We start from the raw sequence: 12,530 nt of genomic DNA, 5'->3' as shown, positions 1-12,530 counted from the left end.
GTCTTTATACAATCCACTTGCCATGAGTAAACTTGCTCTGCATACCATCTTTTAGTCTAACTTACTCCATAGGATTTTGGTAAGATTAAGAGAAAGATAGGCATGCTTTTTTGAGCTCCTTGGAGAAAAGATGAGGTATAAGCATACTAAACACACCAAGTCTTTTTACAGACATCCCAAGATATCTACAGGGCTGAAATTCAAAGTTTCATTTTTTTAGCAGATACAGAAATTTTTCTCTGTCTGTATCAAACTGTTACTATTCTAGACAACATAGGGTTTTTCCCCCCTAACTTTCTTTACTTCTCCAAGTCTCAGGACTACCTGAACTATGTTGATTCTTACCTTTTGAGTGTAAATGATGCTATTTTGGCTGCATAAGCAATGAGACAACTAATGTGTAAAAAGTGATGCTCTGAGTGGTACAGTCTTCATACCTGTTTGCCTTAAGGATTGGTTGTAGGCCAGAAGACTGAAGCCGAGGGTGCTGTCCTGCAGCACCTGCAAAAATGAAAGCAACAAAGAGCTTGTCAGCCTCTGAATCTACTTGTCTTAGCCATTTTTGTGCAAAGATCCTAGAGAAGAAAAAGAAAAAGTTGGGAGCCACATACATAATTGGATGGGAAGAGTATTGTGGAAAAGCAGAAGAAATGTGTACTTCAATGATTTAATTTGTATATCTGTGTTTGATTGGAGCAGTATGGATTGATTCCTTAGAGAAAGAAATGTGACTGATTCTGTTTCTCAGTGTGTGTGTGTGTGTGTGTGTGTGTGTGTCTATGTTCCTTCAAATTGCATGTCAGATGATGGTGACCTCAATTTCATGGGGTTTTCTCAGGCAAGAAATAGGCGCCTTTTGCCAGTTCCTTCTTCTGAAATATAGACTTTGAGTACAATGTCTGGTATTTGCTGGTAGTCTCCATCCAGGAACTAGCCAGGACTGATCCTGCTTAGTTTCCAAGACTATGCACCAGCTCCTTAATGATTTTGCCATTCCCTGCCCTGGAAGGGACTGCTGACTTTCCTGAATGAGAAAAGAGAGCACAGGGCTTCAGTTGCTGCATCACAGACATTCAGCAAGTGAAGCTCTATCTAGAATTAGATGGCAAATGAATCTTGACAAGATGGCACTGTATAGGCTCATCCCCTGGTAAGCTCCAAAGAAAGAAAATATCACTTTGGAAAACTCCAGTCCAGCAATATCTTGGACTGGGGAAAATTAGGGAAAATTAGTCTTTAGGGAAAAAAAGAGTTCGGAGGTTGTTCTCAAAGTCCTGTTTTTGACTTTGATGTCCAGCCATGGCATATATCACAGTGGCATGTGAGATCAATAAGGACTACAAACAAGAACATGTCTGCATTTGGTCTGCTTCCAATGAGCTCCAAGCAGTTGGAAATATTTATTTTTAATGAAGAAACTGGAGATTTACCTTATGAGAAGCTCTTTATCTGATGGCTCATTGTTCTCCCTTTTGGACCTGCATTCTTCTACTTGTCTGAGATACGTGAGTAAATAAAATTAACAAGATGAGTTTTAAAAGAACACAAGGTCGGACTTAGTAACAACTGCACAATTAACAAGGAGTTAAAGTTTGTTTGCTTTATATTGTTCCCCCGTACTTTATAACATCAAGCCTTGGAGACTACAGGACGTGAATATTTGAACTCTTACAGGGAACCAGAAAGAATCTACACTGCAGTATCATTGTGTGTTTAAGCAAAACTGATGCAAGAAAATTGCTGATATTTTCGATCAACTAGTAACTTAGAGGATTTCAATTAGGGGAGGATGTATGAGCTTCTTGACTGTAGTGAATATGTTGGTGTGGTAAGTTGGTAGTATGGGGCTCTTTTTGTTGCTTTCATCACCACAGAGGTCTTAACCAAACAAAATGCTCTGTCATTGTTTGAAATTGTCCTAATAACCAGAAGATATGTTGTGTATAGAATAATAACAATTCAAATGTCTTTTAAAATGTTTTATTGACACTTTAATACTTTCTTTCTCCTCTCTAAGAAATTGAACTCCCCAACATTGTCTGTAAACAGTGACGGTTTCATCCCTATGCTTGCTAAACTTGATGACTGTATTGCATATATTTCATCACATGTAAGTCACACTCACTTGTGTCCTTTTTAATGTTGTTTATAGCACATGACCTTGTATTTCATTTATTTCTATTGTAAACAAATCTGGTGAATGTAAAAAATGTATATATTTAAAAATTACTTCAAATGTGTGATGTGTGCACTTCAGAAAAGAATTCGCCAGTCCTTTTCTGCTCCTTTTGATACATATGGACTCTTGATTTAAGAGTTTAACCTTTCTTCAAATATCTGCATTTGATACTGGACAGAGATAGTTTGATGACTTTTGCTTCAGAAAGTACACATTTGAAGCATAAATGTTTCTTATATTGTTTGGCTTTTGTTCTTAGCTGTGATTTAAAACAGTTTTTCTCTCTCTTTCAGCCAGACTTTAAAGACTATCCTGTATATTTAGCTAAGTTTAGACAATGCCTTTCTAAAGCCATGCATCTCATGAAAACATACACAGTGCATACACTGCAGCACTTGACAAGTCAGTTAATTAAAAGGGTAAGTAGGAAGATCCAGGATGGTAAACTTGTATTTAATCTAGAACCCTTTGACTGTTTTATGAATACAGTAATGTGTTTTCTTGATTCTTGAAGAATATTTCAATGCTTATTAAACAGTTATTGTGTATTTTGGGCTAATTTTTAGTCAGCTAGTTAAAAATATTCTATTTAAAAACCTCCAGAGAAGGAAACTGTACTATGCTCCAAGTAAATCTATTGCACTGCCAAACAGTTCTTACTATCAGGAAGTTATTCATGTTTCGGTGGAAACTCTTTTCCAACTATTTGAATCCACTGCTCTATGTTCATTTGGCTCCTGAGGCCATTTTGTTTGGCCCTTGGTCTCCCACCCAAACATTAACCAAGTACTGACTTAGATTTGGTGCCTTTAATAAGCCCCACAAAACAGCCTCAGATAAAGTTGAAGGAAATTACAGTACCCCAAAAATTTACAATACTATTGAGTGGAAAATTATTTGGGTCTTAAAGAATTAGCCTTTTCAAGATTTCTGATAGAAGAAAAATGGGTATCTCCCTCAACATTTAATTTTTTAACAAATTGTTCTAACTGTTGGTGATTGTTCATTATGGTTCCTGAATCTTTTTTTATTAATAATAATTTTATTGGATTTTCACAATCTATTAAGAGTAAAACAAAACAAAATATAAACTGAAAAATAAAGACCTCATAATATCTCACCCCATAATTCCTCCCCATCTTCACCAAAACAGGCTAACAGCTAACCTAGGTAAATGTAAAGGTTTTCCCTAACATTAAGTCTAGTCGTGTCCGACTCTGGGGGTTGGTGCTCATCTCCATTTCTAAGTTGAAGAGCCAGAGTTGTCCTCCACAGTCATGTGGCAGGCATGACTTCATGGAGCATCGTTACCTTCCCACCGGAGTGGTACTTATTGATCTACTCACATTTGCATATTTTCGAACTGCTAGGTTGGCAGAAGCTAGGCCTAACAGCGGGAGCTCACCCCGCTCCCTGGATTCAAACTGCCAACCTTTCAGTCAGCAAGTTCAGCAGCTCAGCAGTTTAACTTGCTGCACCACCAGGGGACCCTAACTTCTATCTCGTTTTAAAAATAGAATAAAATAAAGTAAAATGGTAAAATAATAAAAAATAGGAAAAATCCTTTATTTATTTTTTAATTTAATTTTTATACCGCTCTTCTCCCCCAGGGGAGAACACAATCCCCCCCCCCCCCAAAAGCAGACAACTATCAAGCTATTACTACGGTATACTTCCTGATTGAATTTCAGCTTCTTCTAAATATAAACCAATATATGGTATTTAAAATTAATACATAACCACAAGTGATGTATCCTAATGGATGTAGCACCCTAGCAGATGTTGCACTCAATCAACATGCTGTTAAATTTTCTGGTATTGCTAAATACTAGCTTCACTTTTATATTCAATCCATATCATGAGCAATTTTAGAGAAATACTCTATTTGTCTCTTTCTTCTAGGATCCTTCTGTTCCACCAAATTCAGATAATGCCTTCACTTTATTTTATGTAAAGTTCAGAGCTGCTGCACCCAAAGTCAGAGTAAGTATGCTTGGAGAAGTAGTTAAAGTAACAAATCTCTTTCAAGAATTTTGACAAGCACAATGTAGACCTTTCACAAAAAGACTGTTGTATAAACATATTCCATTGAGAAAAGACATATTTGTAGAGATATGTGCACTGATGATACCACTAAGCTGAATTACATGAAATTTCACATGATAGAACAATTTATTTTTATTTCAGGGAAACTCTTGATTATATTCTCAGGACTGGAAAAACACTTTTCTGTTACAGCTGCATGTATTTCTATTGACTCAAAAATGTTCAGTAATCATCAGACATAATATTTTTTTCTTACTCAAAAGGAGTACCAGATCCTCTTTGAATACATCATCTAACCTTGACAGTCTCTCTGAATTTCATTTTAACATAAAGAATTTGATTAAGGGGATGGGAATCTCCATCTTAGGGACCTAATCCAGTGTACAGAAGCTGCCCATTTAACCCCTCCTGTAGGCAGTTTTAATTTCTGGCTTTGTTTTCCTCGGTTGTTGTATGTCTTTCGGGCTGTGTGGCCATGTTCCAGAAGTATTCTCTCCTGACGTTTCGCCCACATCTATGGCAGGCATCCTCAGAGGTCCACAAGCATGTGGACAACTTCAACAGAAAGGAGGAAACCATGAAAATACTGACTACCAGTATTTAAAAAACTCAAAAATCAGAACAGTAGATGGGAAGCAACACTCTGAGGGCAGAGGATCCCCAAGGATGGCTAATGACTCTGAACAAAGGATGCCCCCCAGGCAAGAGACAAACCTTTCCAATGCTAATTAGGGTGATTAACTGAAACATTAACGCTGGCTTCCAGCTGACAAAGGACTCTTGTCACACCCTGGACTCTCCACAGATAGATATTTTTACCTTCCTTGCCTAGTTTATCCATGCCTCACAACCTCTGAGGATGCCTGCCATAGATGTGGGCAAAACGTCAGGAGAGAATACTTTTGGAAAATGGCCACACAGCCCGAAAGACATACAACAACCCTGTGATTCCAGCCATGAAAGCCTTCAACAACACTTTGTTTTCCTCGTTTGTTCTTGCACATGAAAGGGAGAAGTAAACATGTCTACTTGTAACTCCTGTTCACAAGGACTGGCTGAGAGTTGTTCATTTCCCTTATCTCATACAGAACGCAGGAAGGGAAATGAATACATGTCAAATCAGCATGCTCAAACAGAATCAGTTCCTAAATGGCAAATGTTTTACGATTTAACAATTTGGCATTAAGTAGCAATATTACCATTGCTATTCAGGTTATTTAGGGTGAGATATAATTTTGGAGTTACCAGCACCCTGTTAACTTTGGCTTTAGGATAGTACAACCACCTCTTATTTCAGTGTCTGCCTCTACCTTGTGTAACTGGAGTGGCTGTGCCCTGAGGACCATGGCTTCCCTCCCTCTGTTGGAATGCACTTTCCTCCCCTCCAAGTAGTCTATTATTTACAACACGCAGTAGCAAAATTAGGCATTCTGCCTGCAAATCAGTTTGAAGAGAGGTCCTCACCCTCGTGCGGATGCCCTGAAGAGGCTCTCCTAAAAGGAGGTCCTTGCTGGCCCCAGACCCGCCCCTAATGGACTGGATTGTATCAGCCAGTTCCCTCACTTCACAGTTGGAGAATGTAGACAAACTGCCAGGGTCTGCAGAGTCAGCTGGTGGTGGGCTGACCCTGCAGAGGGGGCAGAAATTGTGGATCTTTCCTCCACAGTTCAATAGGTAGAGCCCAGACAGGGAAAGCAAATAGCAACCATAGCTGGATAGAAGGTGTTTTACCTTTAGGTTTTCCACTTCTGGCAGAAGGTGTTGAATCTAAGAGCAAAACTACATTGTCTGCTTCAATAAATGTAAGATTTGAATTACATTAATAAAAGTATGGGAGCACTTTTAAAACTCTTTTTTCCTTTTTCTTAGACACTTATTGAGCAAATAGAGCAGCGATCTGAGAAAATGCCAGAGTGAGTATGCAAAAATTCTAGTCAGTTGGAAAGATTGTATTTTGTATTTAACACACTAGAAATATTAGTCCATTGATCTCCTGCCAGGCCTAACCTAAGGTGATGTTTTCTTTCATTTTGGGTTTTTTTTTCAGTGATAATGTTTCTTCTTTGTTTTTGCAAAGAGGCATAACTAGAGAAGATGATACTATCTGGATGGCCAGAGGATCAATGAACACACGTGTATTATTCTCTCATGTCACATGATTGTTTGTCACATGAAAGTTTGTTTGGATTCTGAATACTCTGAATACTCTATCAACTTCATTTTCTACGTATTCTTCCTCTCTCTGGAGTAGATCTGCAATCATTTTTACTACGATTTCCCTTATGTTTTCTCCTGATTCTTCTTGTATATTACGAAATCTCAATTGAAAGTCCTTCTCATTTAGTTCTATTTTCTCCTGTAATTTTTCTATTTTAGTGTTTTATCCACCAGCCCATCTACTCTCTTTTGTAGTTTGGATTGTAATTTAGAAATTTTTTGATTCTTTCTATACCTTGACTAGTTAGAAAAGCATATTTCAGTGCTGTGCTATACTGAAGGTCCTGTTGCAAATTGCTTTTGGTCCTCTATGTATCTAGGTGATTTACAAGAAAATGGCAAGATAGTCATTTAAGCATGTTTTTTTTAATGCTCACTGGCAATATGAAGTATCCTTTAAACAGTTATCCATTTTTGTGGATACCTGGTTTAAGCATTTAATTCAATTATTAATCTGATTACTCCTTATTCTTTTATTTATCTAGGTACCAGCAACTGTTAAATGAAATCCATCAATGTTATCTTGATCAGAGGGAACATTTACTGGGTCCTAGTATTACTAGTACTGTAACAGAATTAACCAATCGCAACAACAGAGATCATTGTGCTTTGGTAAGGTGATCTTTGCTATTGTTGTCTTAGGTTTTCATTTCAAAATATGGATGCTTTTTAATTCTGTGGAGGAGAATTATTAATAGTGGTTTGGAGTTTTTTGTTTTGTTTTAGCTTTCAGTATGTTCTGTTTATTTTTTTCTTAATTGACTGGGAGCAAAAATGTATTGGAATTTTTGTATCATCAGATAGATTCTTTTGAAACTTTCCAAAATAAATTAAAGTTACAAAGTATCTTTAATTTTTCTTGCCCAACTTGTGTATGATACAAACCACCATATCTACTGTGGATATATTACAAGGTCCCCATGGATAACTGAAACCAGTACCACCATAACTGAGAATTATAGAGCAGCATGCCTTTTATTCGCTGTTACTATCATTCACCTAATTAGTTGTCCAAACAAAATGAATCACAATTGAGGTGTACTATAGCTCTTACCCAATTGAAACTGACGGTTGAGGTAGAGTAGGCGTTCCTTCTATCCTATCTGTCCCAGTTGGCATACATAGCCATTTCTCAAATGTACTGTTCTCCCTTTTTGGGGACCTGTACTTCTTGAGTATCAGTGTTCAAACATTTTGCTTATCTATTTACATTCCAAAGGAAGTGTTGTTCTTCCCAGTCTGACATGAAAGCTGCAGTCAGATTTCCATTGACACGCACACAGAGCTGACTGCCTGTATTACCTTTTATTAGGTTTAATTCTGTCTTTCAAATTTGTATCAACAGTCCCAAGAATTTGCTGTCTCGTAGCAATGTTAAAGATTTTTTTTCAAATAACAACCACTTGCTTACTAACAATATATTTTTTATTTCCCACATTTGTACTCTGCCCTTCTCACCCCAAAGGCGACTCAGGGCCTTACAACAGGCAACGATTTGATGCCATACACAAATATAGCCAAAAATAAACAAAGATAATTAAAGTCCAAGCAATTAAAACATCAATTATTAAAACAACAATTGAAATCATGTAATCCAAATCATAGTCCAGGGCTATTCCATTTTCAATCGCATTAATTTGTAATCATTTATTTCTTTATAAATTTCAGGTACGAAGTGGCTGTGCCTTTATGGTTCATGTGTGCCAAGATGAGCATCAACTGTATGATGAGTTCTTCACAAAACCAACATCAAAACTAGAGTAGGTGGCACGTGTCATCTTTTATTGTACTAAACCTTGCTTATAACTGGCCGTATACAGATTATCAAATTGAGGGAGGTCATAATTATCATGTGTACTTGTGTATAAGGTAGGTTTGGGGGCCTGTGTATTTGTCAAGGATAAAGGTTTGGGACTCCGAGGCTCCTCAGATCCATTCTGCATTGAGGCAAAAGCACCAGTACTGTCTCTGGGGACCAACTGTCCCTGGCTGCTGCCATTTTCCTACCTAGGTATTGAAAAAGACCTTTTGCCACTGCACTTAAAGGAGGGGATGTTTCTCTTCTTTATAAAGTTAAGGTTCAGTATTAACTCTTATCAGAAAAGCAACCATTTCCTTTTGAGTTGAGTGAAGGAAGACAAGAACTTAGTACATCCTTGGAGAATCTAAAGGAAACACTGATCTCATCTTCTCCCTCTGTTGTGGCACCACTCCTGACACTTCTTCTTCTTCTTCTTCTTCTTCTTCTTCTTCTTCTTATTATTATTATTATTATTATTATTATTATTAATTTATTTTATGTATTTATTTTTTTTGTTTCATATCCCACCCTCTCTTTCTCATTGAGGGACTCAGAGCAGCTATTATGTTTATTTATATCCTGCTTTTTCTCTCCATAAGGAGACTCAAAGTGGCTAATATTTAAAACATTATAATTTTAAATATACAAATATAAAATATCAAAACAGTATTAAATATCTTCAGTATTTAAAACAATTCAGATTAAATCCAGAAAAAACATACACTTGTTCATTTGCAAATAATAATAAGCTTTTCTTATGGTGAACTTTTGCATTTCTTACAGTGAACTTTTGGAAAAATTATGCCTGTCATTATATGATGTCTTCAGGCCATTGATTATCCATGTAATTCACTTAGAAACACTGTCTGAGCTCTGTGGGATTCTGAAAAATGAAATGCTTGAAGACCACGTGCAAAACAATGGTAAGTGTAATTTAAAAAAACAAAAACAAAAATTGACCAAGATTACAAAATATTCTGTAAAATCCTAATAATAATAATAATAATAATAACAACAACAACAACAACAACAGGAGTTTATTACTCACCTTTCCCTGCGGCTTGAGTCAGGATTCAACATAATTAAAACAAGACATAAAACACTAGTAAAACACATACAACAAGATACACAGAGTTTAAAAAACCAGTTAAAATCTACTGATAAAATGCAGATTAAAATTCAGAACTTAAAATTGACAGGATAAGACGGTTTTCAGTAATGTCTTAAATTCCGACTATTCCAACTAAAAATCAGTTCCTTTTTCAACATAGACTTATGTAACAGAATATTGTCATAGGAAAGATTTTTAAAACATTATTTTAAAATAAGAATTAAATCAAAAGCAATTACATTTTCATTGCTACATTTTCTAAAACTGTAAATTCATAATGATTTAAACTTATGATTGTATATTCCAATTTTATAATAAAGCTGCATTTGATGAAAAGAGATTGAACCCTAATTTTAAGATGGTGTCTTTCTAACAGCGGAACAGCTGGCTGCCTTTGCTGCTGGAGTTAAGCAGATGCTGGAGGATGTCCAAGAGCGCCTAGTCTACAGAACATACATCTATATTCAGACTGACATTGCTGGTTACAAACCTGCTTCAGGTGATCTTGCGTATCCTGCTAAGTTGGAAATGATGGAGGTAAGAGTCTTGGCGTTTGTTTTATTTTGAATGAGCAGACGCCCCTGTGTACAATGCATTGTGCTTAGATGTAACTAGTGCAGACCAGCTGAAGACCAGAACTTTCAACTAGATTTGGCAATGAAACAGATAACTCAGTGGCTGTTGTAATGAAAGATTGGTTTATTGGTTATAACAATTTCTGGTTGACAGGGTGATCACATTATTCTAAAGTAGCTAAAATTTCCAGGAGCAGGGAGCATTGCAGTAAGTCCCTCAAATTGCTAATTAAACTTTATCTCAAGATGTAGGAACAGATATGACTTGCAAGTCAGTCTTACATAATCAAACCAGAGATAATAGTGTAAGTTTCCCAGTGTATCCTGATACGCTCAGTCCCAAATATTCCCCTGTTGTAAGATAGATTTGCTTTTGGTATTCATGTAGAGATGAAGAGGGCAAAACAAGTTGACCTCTATCCATCCATCACTTTATCATCTCCTTTTTCTAAACTGGAACTTGAACTTCATCTATGTATAACAGCAAGAAGAGATGCTAGGTCAGTGGTTCTCAACCTGTGGGTCCCCAGGTGTTTTGGCCTACAACTTCCAGAAATCCCAGCCAGTTTACCAGCTGTTAGGATTTCTGGGAGTTGAAGGCCAAAACATCTGGGGACTTACAGGTTGAGAACCACTGTGCTAGATCCTTGAGTAATCAATGCTGTCAAATAGTCAGACTGTTTTGCAACATCTTTGAATTCTTCTTTGTGTTAGAATTCCCTTCAAAGAGAAAACTAGTACAGTTTAGGGAGTATATATTTAAAGAATTATTCTTACCTAAGCCATAGCTACACTGTTTTGATTTTTTTGGATTTCAAGATGCAAGCACCCCTTTAACCCCAGGGAAATATGTTACTTTCAGTTAAAACTACTTTTTTCTTATAGCCATCAATGCTCACATGATTTTGGAGCTAGTTGATTTTCTGCTGTCTTCTTCCTAAAGTCACAGTCAGACTGGAGAGGGCATGTTCAATATGATCCTACTTTCTTTATTCTTGGTGTTCTAATTTTAGAAAGGGCACTGTTTTTATACATTTCTAGAATAAGGCTTCTTAAACTGTGGTTCTTAACCCAAAATGGGGGTACTCTTAGCTCAATGTTGGGGGTCCAAAAATATTTTGAATATTACCTAGTGGCTGTTTTAGACATTTACACAAATCTATTGTGCAGTGTTTGCAGTGGACTCTGCAGAAGATGCTTCATCTGTACTTCATAAAAGGAAAACCAGTCTTTTTTGGAAGGCTTGCAAATACAGTGATGCCTTAAGAGTTTTATTATTTGTTAACCAAGTTCTTAACTCAAAAAGCTGGGTATAAATTAAACGTAGTAGTAATACTCATCATCATCATCTACAAGTAGCAATAACTTTATTGGGCCAATTCCAAAACAAAGAAGACATTATGTAAGCTTTTACTGGCTTCTTTGTTATGTAAAAATGTTTAAAGTCACATAGTAGATGCAATAATTGAATGAACTGGGTTTTTTTTTTCTGGCAGCAAATTGCTCAGAGCTTAAAAGATGAAGAGAAGAAGTTACCTGCAGATGCTATGAAGGTGGATGATCCAAAAACCTACAATGTGGTTAAACTTGGTATGTTCATATATGTGTATTTTCATTTGTACAGTGTAAAACCTTTCAAATAATAGCAGTATTTACCTATGGCTTTTAAGTGTTCAAAGAGCTGTCAAGAGAAAAGCAAACACAAAGTATTTAATATCTGTTATGTTACAAATATTAAATATTTTCAGTAAAGATCGACTTATTGACATTTTTAGATACCTAATATTGCTCAGAACTTGGAGCATATTTCTTTGGCTGTTTTACTCATAAATATTTTGTTCTATAATGTATATTCCATTGAGGTTTCACAGCACAGGGTTCTCAATTCCTGTCCAAGCTAATAATTGCCTGCCATTTCAATCTGAAAGTGGTTCCAGCGTGAAGCAGTCACAATAGGAAGTGTGGCCACAGTTGGCTGCATGAAGTCCTCAAGGCTCGTCTTATATACCCCTTGGCCTAGAGTCCTTACAGCAACCACCCCCCAGTGGTTTGACACTGATAACCAGTAGCCTCATGCCTCTGGGTGGTCACTTGGTAATTTCATCTTGCAACACATGTATGTTTTAGTTTTGTGTGTCACCTTTTCCTGCCTAAAGAGATCTATATAAGATTAAGGAAAGCTCTCAGTGGCGCAGTGGATTAAATCATTGAGCTGCTGAACTGGCTGACCAAAAGGTTGGTGGTTCAAATCCGGGGAGCAGGGTGAGCTCTTGATGTCAGCCCCAGCTTCTGCCAACCTAGCAGTTTGAAAACATGCAAATATGAGTAGATCAATAAGTACCACTCTGGTGTGAAGGTAATGATGCTCCATGCAGTCAAGCCAGCCACATGATCTTGGAGGTGTCTACGGACAACACCAGCTCTTCAGCTTAGAAATGGAGATAAGCACAAATCCCCAGAGTTGGGCACGACTAGACTTAATGTCAAGGGAAAACCTTTACCTTAAACGTATAGAGATGAGATATTCTCTTTTTTGAACTAAATCTGGAAAGTACCTTTTTTTTAATTGACATGTAAAAGCCTCACCATCAAGGAAAGTGG

General features: G+C 36.8%; 1 protein-coding gene across 1 annotated transcript in view; it reads left to right on the top strand.

The window, feature by feature from the left end:
- cog3 (component of oligomeric golgi complex 3) overlaps positions 1-12,530 on the top strand; it is a 38,073-nt gene that overhangs the window by 9,546 nt on the left and 15,997 nt on the right. Inside the window, exons 6-14 of the mRNA XM_062975948.1 lie at positions 2,018-2,110; positions 2,473-2,598; positions 4,082-4,162; positions 6,095-6,138; positions 6,928-7,054; positions 8,111-8,202; positions 9,027-9,166; positions 9,731-9,891; positions 11,426-11,519. Coding sequence (XP_062832018.1) covers positions 2,018-2,110; positions 2,473-2,598; positions 4,082-4,162; positions 6,095-6,138; positions 6,928-7,054; positions 8,111-8,202; positions 9,027-9,166; positions 9,731-9,891; positions 11,426-11,519 — 958 coding nt within the window. The remainder of the gene's footprint in view (positions 1-2,017; positions 2,111-2,472; positions 2,599-4,081; positions 4,163-6,094; positions 6,139-6,927; positions 7,055-8,110; positions 8,203-9,026; positions 9,167-9,730; positions 9,892-11,425; positions 11,520-12,530) is intronic.

This window comes from Anolis carolinensis, chromosome 3 (genome assembly GCF_035594765.1).
Source record: "Anolis carolinensis isolate JA03-04 chromosome 3, rAnoCar3.1.pri, whole genome shotgun sequence".
In the NCBI taxonomy this organism is placed as follows: domain Eukaryota; kingdom Metazoa; phylum Chordata; class Lepidosauria; order Squamata; family Dactyloidae; genus Anolis; species Anolis carolinensis.
Note: the sequence above shows the minus strand (reverse complement) of the source record. Positions and strands in the feature narration are given on the sequence as shown.